General features: G+C 36.8%; 4 protein-coding genes across 4 annotated transcripts in view; all 4 read left to right on the top strand.

The window, feature by feature from the left end:
• LOC117988228 (ommochrome-binding protein-like) overlaps positions 1 to 12,776 on the top strand; it is a 259,232-nt gene extending 246,456 nt beyond the window's left edge. Inside the window, exon 2 of the mRNA XM_069503171.1 lies at positions 11,979 to 12,776. Coding sequence (XP_069359272.1) covers positions 11,998 to 12,765 — 768 coding nt within the window. The 5' untranslated portion in view covers positions 11,979 to 11,997 and the 3' untranslated portion in view covers positions 12,766 to 12,776. The remainder of the gene's footprint in view (positions 1 to 11,978) is intronic.
• Positions 1 to 13,182, top strand: part of Pfdn4 (prefoldin subunit 4) — a 331,489-nt gene that overhangs the window by 126,906 nt on the left and 191,401 nt on the right. The gene's annotated exons all lie outside the window — the stretch shown is intronic.
• On the top strand, positions 1,109 to 4,205 carry LOC117988222 (lipase 1-like). The gene is made up of 5 exons (XM_034975336.2): positions 1,109 to 1,391; positions 1,791 to 1,992; positions 2,812 to 3,182; positions 3,433 to 3,591; positions 3,816 to 4,205. The coding sequence occupies exons 1-5, from the start codon at positions 1,245 to 1,247 to the stop codon at positions 4,203 to 4,205; spliced, it is 1,269 nt and encodes a 422-aa protein (XP_034831227.1). The 5' UTR covers positions 1,109 to 1,244.
• Positions 7,253 to 10,563, top strand: LOC138403277 (lipase 1-like). The gene is made up of 5 exons (XM_069503150.1): positions 7,253 to 7,402; positions 8,127 to 8,328; positions 8,830 to 9,200; positions 9,729 to 9,887; positions 10,174 to 10,563. Exons 1-5 carry the CDS (start codon positions 7,253 to 7,255, stop codon positions 10,561 to 10,563), a joined length of 1,272 nt encoding a protein of 423 aa, XP_069359251.1.

Raw genomic sequence — 13,182 nt, 5'->3', positions numbered from 1 at the left:
AGGTCGTAGGATCGGTTCCCGGCAGGGCTAATTTGAGAATATATAACTTCTGCCTGGTCTGATAGGAGGCTATGGCCGTAGCTAGTTACCACACTAGCGGCAAAACCACTCACTACCAGGTGAGATTGCAGTCAATTTACTTATAATGGAATAAAAAAATTAAATAAAGTAGGTAGATATTTTTAATGCTTTGGCATGTAAGTATGATATTTATTTAATGCTTTGGCTCCTAATTTTTAAGTAGGACAAAGGTAGATTTTGCTATAAATAGAAATAATTATAATGATTTTGTATTCAAATAATCTTTTACAATGAGTGCTTATGATAGTCTAGTGAATCGGTTCGGAAATCGGAATGCCCTTCCTGCCGAGAAAATATAATACTCTCGGTAGGAAGGAATCGGAGCGAGACCAATAATTAATCTATGGAAGGAATATTAATATTATTAATATTGCCTCTTGTTCCTTTTAGTTATTTTGACATCAGAATGAATTGCCTCAGTTTTACGCCACAATTAATTAAATGTAAGTAGGTGTAAGTACTTACACCTATGTAATACATTGTATATAGATTATGACACAAATATATCAACGTAATCCTGCTCTACATAGGACCATAATATGTTCGATTAGGTACTGATAGATAGATACGATCAGAGGCGGACTAGCCGTCTTGGCCCCCTTGACCGTGTAGTACCAGCCACTTCTTTGCTCATTATTTACAGATACTTTATTTGCTATGTTTTTTTAAATAATGTTAGGTAGGTACCTACATTGCATTTTTTCAAATACAAATTAATGCGATAACCTTTGTTACAATTACCTACTATGTTAACATCGTAAAAAAAGTAGGTACCTACTTAAGTAAGTATTATATTATAATAAATTTTAAAATGAAACGTTTTAATTTTATGGTAATAAATTAGATATATTAAAGTCTAGCTTAACGATGTCAACATTGTAATCTCAGATTAATTAATTCTAAGATTGAATTTAAACTGGATTTTTCCTGTATGGTGGAGACGTAATACTACCGTATTTACGCTTTAGTGTAGGTAGTGTGATTTAGTGTCGTTTCATGTGCGCATCAGTAGGTACATTTCTTGCTGCGGTTAGCCGTCCCGAATTGGCCCTATGCGAAATCCGGCTCTGGATACGATGAAGGATTATCGAGCTTGTCCAATGCTATAAAACTCGGATTTCTGAAAGAAAATCCAGTGCTTAGGTACCTATTAAAAAGTTAAAATGTTACTGGGATTTGTGTTCTGTTGTACTATTGTGCTTGTAACAGGACGCCTGCCTCAGGCGGACTACATCGAAGATGTACTCAGAAGTAGCGCTTTCAGCACTCGTATATCTGATAATGTTATAGAAGATGCTACGCTAGATTTGGTAAGAATAATTAGTTATTGACAAAGGGTTAATATTTTTAGGTTTCCGGAGCATAATTTCGTCCGTGTCTCGGGATCTTTAGGTCGTAGATGGAATGAATTACAGGCCTGAAATTTTTTCAGGGGCTGGGGGGAGGCTAACACAGGTAGGTATATAAAAAGCAATAAATAGAAACAATTCTTACGGTGGTGGAGAAGGAAAACATCGTTAGGCAACCTGCATGCCTGAGAGTTCTCCATAATGTTTGCAAAGGTGTGTAAAGTCTGTCACTTGGCCAGCGTGACTGACTATACCTATAACCAAAACCCTTCTCATTCTGAGAGGAGACCCGTGCTCAGTAAGTAGGTATTGGGCCAGCGATGGGTTGATGATGATGAGGGTTTTCTATGACTATTTCAGCCTGATCTAGTAAGGAAATATAATTATCCATTTGAAGAGCATTCTGTAACGACTGAAGATGGATATATCTTGGGATTGCATCGCATTCCTCATGGACGGGACTCGCACAATACTCCTGGAAATAAACCTGTTGTACTTTTGATGCATGGCTTACTATCCTCATCTGCCGATTTTATCGTAATGGGACCGAGATCTTCTCTAGGTACCTAATCCGTAATAATTAAGTTTATATTACACCTACAGATTAATAAAAAATCCTATCAGCAGATAACTACCTATTTCTAAGAACGTACAGACACCTACCTCTATCAATGATAAGAACTTTTAATGGGATTAGTTGGTGGAGATAGAGGTTAGTTACTTGCAATTACTTATCTCTGGTGGAGATAAGAGATCGCGGTTTTGGTCAAGGCACGTCAAGGACTGCAGTACGAAAATCTACGGACACGTAGGACGAAGCGATTTGCCTCCTTGTTTCTAATTCGAATCGCTAGAGAGTAATGGAACGGCTTTCCGGAAACAGTTTTGCTCTCCACTTTTAATATAGGTAGGTATAGCTATCTCTGTACCAAGTAGATCATGTCCACAGCTTCGTCTGCGTGGGATTTACATTTTTAAAAATCCCGTGGGAACTGTTAGATTTTCCGGGATAAAAAGTACCTAGTCTATGTGCTTCCCCGGGATGCAAGCTATCTCTGTGTTACTTTTCAACGGGTGGGCAATGAAAATATAGCAGATGGACTGACACATTTTCCCATCTGTATAATATTGGTAGATATGGTAGTAAGCAGTGGCGTGCACAGGGTTTGAAGCTAGGGTAGGCATTAGTTAGGTAGGAACCTGTTTACTGGCAGGTCATAATGAAAAATGTGCATTGAGCTTACAACTGGGGTAAGCAGTGCATTTGTGCCTCTATGACCTGCACGCTACTGGTAGTAAGTATGGATATGGATAATAATCTTTATTACAAAAACATGACGAAATTAACTGATAAATTGTAATACGTACTATTTTATTTTAGCGTACATTTTAGCAGAGGAAGGTTATGATGTTTGGCTGGGAAATGCTCGTGGCAACTACTTCTCACGAAGACACAGACGTTTGAATCCCGACGCAGTTCTCAGCAATGCCTTTTGGGAATTTTCTTGGGATGACATAGGAAATAAAGACTTGCCTGCAATGATTGACTTCATACTCCAACATACGAGAAAATCTGCATTGCACTATGTCGGATTCTCTCAGGGTACCACGGTGTTTTTTGTGATGGGGTCCCTTCGACCAGAATATAATAGGAAAATAATATCAATGCACGCTATGGCACCTGTAGCTTATATGGGCCATAATAGTAGTCCATTATTGAGAGCATTAGCACCTTTTGCCAGAAGAATTGAGGTAACTATATTTTTATCAAAATAGCTAACATTTTGTATCAACTTTTAAATCCTCCTGCTTGTAGGTTTTTTTCGAAGATCTATGTGGACGTCTATCGGTTGACGACGACGAGGGTATTTAATAACGTTGTTTTACGTTTTCTCACTAATTACCTAACGAAACAATGGTTTGCATTACCACTATTTCTTAGCGCCGCAATGAAATGGAGATATTTCTGTTTTTGGTAAGATAAACTTCTTATTTCTTCTAGGAAATGGCTGCACGACTCAGCATAGCCGAGTTCTTGCCAAAGAGGCCAATTTATACAGAAATAGGCAAAGAGGTTTGTATCGACGGAGCGGAAACTCAGCAACTATGCACTGATGTTATATTTTTTATAGCTGGAAGGAGTGAAGATCAGCACAATGCGGTATGTTATACTCCTCTTTTACAAGAATCATAAAATGTACCAAGTACGAAATAAGTAGATATACTTACAAAGTGATAGGTACCTATTTAGCGAAAACTATATTTTCCAATGTCTTTAAATAAGAAAAATATTTGTATCTGTTTGACAAAGGTACCTACCTACTTAATTATCTGGTTTCAATCTCGAAAATGTAAATCAATGGAACTCAATTTATTTACTTGCAGACTATGTTACCTGTTATACTTGGTCATTATCCGGCTGGTATAGCGCTGAGGCAAATTGCGCACTATGGTCAATCAATTTTTGGCCGAGATTTCAGACGCTATGACCACGGACCCGTCGTCAACAGAAGAATATACGGATTCGCAATCCCGCCACGTATTGACTTGTCAAGAGTATCTGCCCCAGTGTATCTACATTATTCAGAAAGCGATCCATTGGCTGATGTAAGAGACGTAGAAAGACTGTTCAGAGAGCTGGGAAATCTAGCTGGAAGGGTTAGAGTGCCACGGAAAATATTCAGTCACGTAGACTTTGTATGGGGGATTAATGCGAAAACGCTCGTCTATGACGGTATAATAAGAGCTATGCGACGACGAGACCGGCAAAACTGAAATATAAGTACATAACATGTTTTGTATGTATTAGTTTATTTTTATTAACTCGAACCCTAACCCTTATTATCCCCTAATGCGCCTACCTATTGAAGGTTCCTAAGAGCACAGAATAATTCACATAAACTTCATAATATCAAATTGGTTTAGGTACTTTAATTCTCAGCTAAGCATAGGTCAAGTGTAGGAACTGTATAAATTACAATCTAAGTACATATTATATATTATAATGATTTTATTAATAAACTATATTTATGGCTTAGTTCACAGTTAGTTAGGTACACTAATTAAAAGTATACGATTTTACAGGGCAGCTGCTTATTTAAAGATCAGATATGACTAGCATAAAAATAGTAGATGATTTTAACACCTACAGTTTAGCAGCTGGTAAACAGTATTATAAAATGACTAGCTTATTCCCACGATTTCATCCGCGTGGACTACACAAACAAACACCTATTAATTCATCCCCTTGAATTTTCAAAAATCCTTTCTTACACTAGCGGCACGCTATGATGGCCGGTTTGACACATTACAATAGTGATGTGGAATGTCAATTTATTCTCGAACAAAAAACAATTAAGTTTTGTTTTTGTACCTGATTAAATAGGTTTAATAAAACAAAAATGTATATGTTTATTTAATTTATTTGAACGAACTGAATATTTGAACGAAAATGAATATACATACTTTATATGCACACAAGAAACATATGAATACAAAAGATACCGAAAAAGGTGCCACAAAAGGCCATAATTAATCAGATTCGTCCATACTACTATTTTCACTGTCGTCACTGCTATCATCACATACATTAATAATTATATGTTCGTTTTCTATAATATTATCTATTTTCACATCTCTTTCATAATCTTCCCTTATTAATTTAACAGTTCTATTCACAACCTTTTCCCAGTCTCCTTTAGTCACATGTTCACAAGCTTCTTCTAATAATTTTAGCATTTTTTTTGTGGTAAATGGGGGTTCTGTATTGTGTCTTGCAGCATATCCCTTAATTTGAGCCCACACCAACTCAATCGCATTATACTCACAATGGTAAGGCGGTAACCGTATAACTCTGTGCCCATGTTCTAATGCTATTTCGTCAATGACGTATCGGATCTTGGTTGGTTTGTTTTCTTTTAAAAGACGTACTAATTCCGCTTTTAACATATTCATGTTTGCATCTACGCCATTTTTACGAAGCCATGCGACGATATCAGCTTTCTTTTGGGATTGGGCAGGTGGCTTGTCAATTTGCATCGAGTGGTATGGGGCGTTGTCCATAATTATAATAGATGGTTCAGGGAGGCTACACAACATTGAGGTAAACCATTCAGTAAACTTTTCTCCATTCATGTCTTCATGATAGTCTCCAGTGGTTTTTGACGCAAAAGCCATGAGAGAACCTTCGACAAACCCGTTGATGGTTCCGGCGTGACAAATTATAAGTCGCGATCCTTTTCCTACAGGAACTTTGGAAGTAGATGCTGCTGTGTCATCGTTCCAAGAACGGCCTACAGTATGGTTAGCATTAAGCCATGTTTCATCCAAGAACACAACATTTTGCCAATTTTTGATTTCTTTCACTTGCCGTAAAAAAGTATACCTTGCCATCGCTATATCAAATCTTTCCATCAATATTTTGCGTTTGTTACATTTTTTGTATCGAAATCCAATGGTCTTCAAAATCTTCGTTAAAGAACTTTCCCCACCGAAGAATAATCCAGCTTCCTTCAGTGAATGCACCAACTTTTTTCTTGTTGGATACTCCTTCTGTAAATAGTAGCCGTAAACATGTCTTCGGATAGCATCGGCATCAAAGCTATCGATGCCTACGACTGGTTTTGCTCGTTTTCCTCTTTTTTGGTGTGTGAAGTTTATTTTCTTCTGTGCCAGTCTCGCCATATTTTTTTTTAGTTATCCGTCTAACAGTTCGTTGTCCAATATTAAGCGCATCAGCTACGCGTTCAACCACTGACGTTATAGGTAAAATTGGCCCTCCATTTTGAGCTTCACGATCGAAATAGTTACGAAGGCGTATTAGGAACTCACGTGTCTGACTATTTAGAACAGTTCTCTGCGTACGTTCGGTCATATCGACGAAATCCACAACAAAGGGCTTGAACAGAGTCCAAATTAACGAGCAAGGGTCAACAGTAATGCAGTATCAATATTTGAAATCCAAAGCCAGGTCAAAACTATATCACAATCGCATTGCACTGACAGTTTATACTTTTCGAAGCAACGTCAATTCGAAACTGCTTTGTTTTGCATTGAGCATTGACGCGAGTTTGCCGGAGGTAGTAGTTGTGCTAGCCAGCGATCCTATGTGACGATCGTATTAGATTCCATTTTTAAAAATTTATTGATATTTTTTTGCGATTTCAGAGGTTTGTCCACATAGTGAAAATTGTTCATATTCACAAGTACATTCACCCCTTAAATGGTGCAAACTGATTTTTCTACACTTGTATACATTTAAGAAATCAATTTAATAAATAAATTTTGAGTCCTAAACCTAAAACTACATTCGATAAAATTTATGAATCTCTGCACATCACTATCGTCAATAAAGTAATACAATTATTTCCTTCAAAGTCGTTATCAATTAATACGGAACTTCATGAGCGGACAAACGTCAAACCGGCCATCATAGCGTGCCGCTAGTTTAGTGGATGTCTACGTCAAATTGCGTTGATAGGTCAGTGTCAGCTTTTCCTTTTACATATTTAGATCTAACTTCCGATCTCCTATAAAATCGACAGTTGTGTAATTAAGTCATCGATATGTATATTGTATCGATAGATTCGTACATATCTATGAGGTATTTAGTTTGAGAATATTCCAATTCAAGCAAATAAATCTAAGGAAGCACTCAATTATCAGATAAAGGTATCTTACTCCATCTAGGCACCTACTTGTAAATCGTGTTATCCATCAGAAATAAATACCATATTTTGTGATTTTCTATTTGATAATTATAATCTAAGATAGGTAGTTTTATATAAATGCCGCGACTTTAATTATTTCGTAGTGAAAATATAATGTTGCCAGGCATTGTGTTGTGGTTCTGCATAGTGTTCGTAGCGGACGCTCGTTCCCCTCATGCCGACTTCGTTGAATCACTGGCCAGGAGCCATGCCTTTGGCAACCGTATATCTGACAATATCCTGGAAGATGCGTTGCTTGACTTGGTGAGATGGAGTACACTTTCGTATCAATAGGTATTATGAATCTTTTAAGCGTATCTGTTTAGGTTCTTGTTTGGTACTTGTATATCGCTGCTGGTCACTTCTTTCTCGAAATCTGTCATGAAATACTTTTTACCGGGTCTATACCCGTACCTATGTACCTATGTACACACATAATTTTAAAAACCTAAATTGTCGCAGGCAAAAGCTATTTAAATAACACGTTTGCGTATATTTCTAACTAGCTTATGCTCGCGACTTCGTCCGCGTGGACTACACAAATTTCAAACCCCTATTTCACCCCTCAGGAGTTGAATTTTCAAAAATCCTTTCTTAGCGGATGCCTACGTCATAATGGCTATCTGCATGCCAAATTTCACCCCGATCCGTCCAGTAGTTTGAGCTGTGAGTTGATAGATCAGTCAGTCAGTCAGTCACCTTTTCCTTTTATATATTTAGATTTGTATTTTTATGGACACGAATATACATCATATTCTGTGGCGGATGGTGCTGCAGAGTTTATAACTACATTACACTTACTTAATTACCAATTCAGAGTGCATGTCCTGCGTCACACATCTACAGGAGAATAAGTCGGCGCGTGCCACGTTTCCACCACTTGCCATATTTATACCTAAACTAGCTGTACAGAAATTATCCAGATACAGTTTTCTTATACTTAAGTATAGAAGTATAGAAGATCACGCATAAGTTAAACTTTTTTTAGCCTGATTTGGTAAGAAAATACAACTATCCATTTGAGGAACACACTGTTACGACGGAAGATGGTTATATCTTGGGTATACATCGTATTCCACATGGACGAGACTCAAATAACAGACCTGGCAATAAGCCCGTGGCTTTCTTAATGCACGGTTTGCTGGCCTCGTCTGCCGATTATATCACAATGGGTCCAGGAACTGCTATAGGTAATAAAAGTTAATTACTGTCCTCTAACTGATGATAGGCGGCTGCGCCTTTTTCTGAATTTCACACCGACCAATCATAATCGAATTTGTGGAGTTGTCAATTCAACTCACGTAGGCCTACTAATAGGCTCAGGCGTTTACTATGGGCAACTATAGGTTTGCTCAGACCTTGGCTGAGCCTTAAGAATTTGTTAGCTTTAAAATGTAGGATTTTCAGTAGGTTTTATTAAGTATGTCTAATACTAGCTTATGCTTGCGACTTCGTCCGTATGGACTACACAAATTTCAAACCCCTGTATTTTCACCCCCTTAGGGTCCTTTCAAAAATCCTTTCTTAGCGGATGCCTACGTCATAATAGCTATCTGCATGCCAAACTTCAGCTCGATCCGTCCAGTAGTTTGAGCTGTGCGTTGATAGATCAGTCAGTCAGTCAGTTACCGTTTCCTTTTATGTATTTAAATAATAAGGATCGTTGTATATTTAGACCTCTACATTTTTAGCGTATTATTTGGCCGAAGAAGGTTTCGATGTTTGGCTGGGCAATGCTCGTGGCACCCACTTCTCACGCAGACATACTACTTTGAACCCTGACGCTCGTTTTAACAGCACCTTTTGGCAATTTTCCTGGGATGAAATCGGAAATAAAGACTTGCCTGCAATGATTGATTATGTGCTCGATTGCACTGGAAAGCCGGCATTGCACTACATCGGAATGTCTCAGGGTACAACCACGTTCTTCGTTATGGCCGCCCTTCGACCGGATTATAATAAAAAAATAATCTCAATGCAAGCTATGGCACCTGTAGCATATATGGCTCACAACAATAATCCTCTATTCTTATTGTTATCACCATATGTTAGAGAGCTAGAGGTATGTATTCATTAATTCTTTTCGAACATGAGTACTGAGTAGTAGATCATAGATGCCTACCTACTTATTAATATTTTAATTTTTTTAAATACTTAATTGCACACACACACAAAGTATAAATATCGAAAAACATACAAAGTTGGATCTTAATCTGATAGCTGCAGGCGGTCTTAACTCTGATCGATCACGTTCAGACCAAACGTTTAGTTAGCGAAAGGAATTGCGAAATCACGGGTTGGTGTGGCAAGCAAATTAGGCTCTAAGTATAACATACTGGCTGATCCCCGCGGCTTTGCCCGCGTGGATTTAGGTTTTTAAAGATCCCGTATAGCCTATGTCACTCAGGAATAATGTAGCTTTCTACTGGTGGAAGAATTTTTAAAATCGGTTCAGTAGTTCCAAAGATTACCCCCTACAAACAAACTTAACGACATTACCTCTTTATAATATTAAGTATAGATTATAGCGTAGACTACGTAAACAATAGGTGAACACATAAAATAATACACAAATAGATATTTATTTCAGAGATTAAGTTCATTGCTTGGAATAGCAGAGCTTTTCCCTAGAAGAGAAATTTATACAAAGCTTGGCATAAGATTTTGCTCAGACGGCATGATCACTCAGCCAATCTGCACACGTCTGATATTCTTTATAGCTGGAGGCAATGAAGACCAACATAATGCGGTATGAAGTACATATTTATGTCTTATAAAATAGTACATACAGTCCAGACTTGAAATAAGGCAATTACTTACCGACCGAGTAATATTGCAAGGCCGAGGATTTCTGAAGTGATTTCGAAAGTTCGACTCCCATTTGCGAGGAAACAATAAAAAAGTTACATGAACAGTCATAAGCCATAAAGCCTGAAACACCCCTTTTTTACTTGAAATGTCAGATAAAAAATACCTATTGGAATGGAATACGAAAAAACTACATAAAAAATTTATATTTTTAAATAATTTTTCAGACTATGTTTCCGGTAAAGGCAGGTCATGCTCCTGCGGGGATATCGGTCAGGCAGTTACTTCACTTCGGCCAAAGTATAACAGACAAAGAGTTTAAACGTTACGATCATGGTCTGCTGCAAAACCTTCAAATATATGGACGACCGTCCCCGCCTAGTTACGATTTGTCCAAAATAACCGCACCTGTCTATTTACACTATTCAGCAAAAGATCCACTAGCTCATTTATATGATGTTGAAAGGCTGTATAGAGAATTGGGAAATCCAGCTGGAAAAATCTTAGTGCCACATCCGAACTTTAGTCACGCTGACTTTTTGTATGCTATAGACGCGAAAACCTTGGTATACGAAACAATCGTACGCTCTATGAGACGTAACGAGCAAATCAGCTGAAATTGATTGAATAAAACATAAAAAATTAAAAATGTATTTTAGTTTGTTACTTTTATTTATCGCTATATATTTCTACAGATGAAAGTTAAATTTACATAATTATCAACGTTCATAAATTAATATAAATTAACTATCTGTATCTACGTTTGCAGTTTCCACTCATACAAAATATTAAAAATAAAAACAAGTAGGTACAGTAGCCAGCAGAAAATATTTTACATCGACCTTTAGAAAGGGATTTCGGCTTCGTAGAGCGTTGTTTCTGTCTCTCATACCTACCTTTGTGACGTTTTGTCGGTCTCGACACTTGACCATCTCTTTCCAAAGGTCGATGTATAATATTTCCTGCCAGGTAGGTACTGTATCTATATTTATCGGATCAAATACCATACGCGTTCAACACTGGTACTAATTGCTATTATTGTTTGGATATCAAAACAACAGTAGGTAATTATTCTAATCTCAGATTGAATTTGCATCAAACTTTTAAAATCTTATCAATAAAAAATACCCCTTGGTCTAATCATAATTACATACCAATATTTATCGACTTATTTTTAAAATACCTACTGCGTTTGCGTTATTAAATGGAGTAGGTAGGTAAAGAATTATAACGAACACGCAATTTTCTCCGAGGATACTCTTGAAGTTTGTGAGGGGGAATAAATTAATTAAATTGGGGCCGGGTCAGATCGGCTAACGTAGGTAGGTAGGTATTTCGTGACTATAGTATTCTACTTGCTAATAGTAATATTATAATACTAATTAATTGATGCCCGCGACTTCGTCCGCATGGAATTAGGTTTTTAAAATCTCGTGGAAATTCTTTGATTCAATTGAGACATTGAGACAAAAGTAGTCTATGTCGTCCTCCAGGATGCAAGCTCTCTGCATTGAACATAATGATGCCCTCGATTTCGCCCCCATCCTACCTAACATAGGTCGATTCCCGGGATGCAACGTCTATTCCTGTACCAAAGCTAAGCTATTCCTGTATCAAATTTCGTCAAAACGGATGGACCTTGACCTAGCAGACAGACAGACAAACAGATAGGGGCTTTCAAGCCTTATTTCAGTTTTTTTAAGTTCTTTCTTGTCTTGTCCATGTTTTATCAGTCAACAGCAGTCAACCGATGAGATGCGATCATAGAGTTATGATTGCGATCATGATGTAAAGGATGGTTTAGCCGCCACTGGTAGAAAAGAAAACTTAAAACATGGATGAAAAACCAGAGAGTAGGTACAAACTTTTTGAAAATTGCATAATTGACTTCATTTATGAACTTTCGGTTCGAAATTTCAATAAAATGCCAAACTCTGAACTAAACCCATGAATTCCACCGGCTAATATTATTAAAAAACAATAAAACATGTTCTTAAGTCGATAATAAAATTAAAAGTATTGAATTAAAAAGTGAAATAGCTGAAACAAAAATGTCAACCAATTTTCTAATGGTGCGCAAGAAAGCTTATAAAAAACAGGTCGTGTTGGCCGATGTAAACATTCCATACAAGTTTTCAATCGACAGAAATAGAAATAAATTAATTTTTTGTATTAATGCCGATGAGTTTTCAGACCAGAGTTTCCAGAATATTATTCTAGATTTGAACACAGCATCTGTTAAAGTCGTACCGAGTATAAGTAACGGATTTGCTAGTGCTGTTGACCAAACAACTGGTTCCGTATACCTCGGCGGGAGTGACGGGATATATAAATACAATTATCAAACGCACGATATAGAAAAGCCAGCGCTTGTAAGAGGAATCGACGTTTTCGACATGCATTTCAAAGATGACTTATACTTTGTAGATACGACTAATCTTGACTTGCATGTCTTAAGAAATAACAAACAATCTATAGTTCCTTCTGTTGAGGAATATGGAATACATCATTGTGCAATAGATGGAAATGACAATTTGATTCTTGCAAATCCCACTGGACTTTTCTTGTTGCCAAAAGGAGCAAAGTCTCTTATAAGACTAAGTGATAATGATAATATCGAAAACATACGGGGCATCACGACAGACGTTCACGGAGATCCTTATTTAATTGCACAAAACGGGATTTATTCAATAGATCACGTGAATAAACAAATTGAAATGATATTGTCTTTGGAAAACGGATACGCTTTAGCTTTTGATAAAGACAATAATATTATCTTTAGCGATGAGAGATCAGTTGTAAAATTGATCCAGTGTTAATTTTATTTGGCTATGCATAGCTAACTACGTACTGATGTGTAAACAAAATGTATGTATAAATATACTAACAGTTTACTAATTACAGATTGCGTTAGGTACCTAAGTACCTACTGCAATCTGTAATTATACTCTGATTTTTAATTCGGTGAAATTCTGACGTTGTTATTTTTATACATCAGGAGAGTTATTTGTATGACAAACAGGGTCACCACCTAAAGTTCGATTTTACCCCAAATTACCTGAAATCGTAAGATCTGTTGATTTTTCCTAACACATTAAATGTTTTATATTACAATAGTGTCCTATTAATTAATGATTTAATAAAAACTTACGCCTTTATAAATTTAATCCCTAATATCCATAACCATTTTACATTTTATTTCAATTTGATACCTCATTTGTGGGAACTATCTCATC

The sequence above is a fragment of the Maniola hyperantus genome, chromosome 14 (genome assembly GCF_902806685.2).
Source record: "Maniola hyperantus chromosome 14, iAphHyp1.2, whole genome shotgun sequence".
In the NCBI taxonomy this organism is placed as follows: Eukaryota; Metazoa; Arthropoda; class Insecta; order Lepidoptera; family Nymphalidae; genus Maniola; species Maniola hyperantus.
The sequence above is the reverse complement of the archived record's forward strand: the minus strand, read 5'-3'. Positions and strand labels throughout refer to the sequence as shown.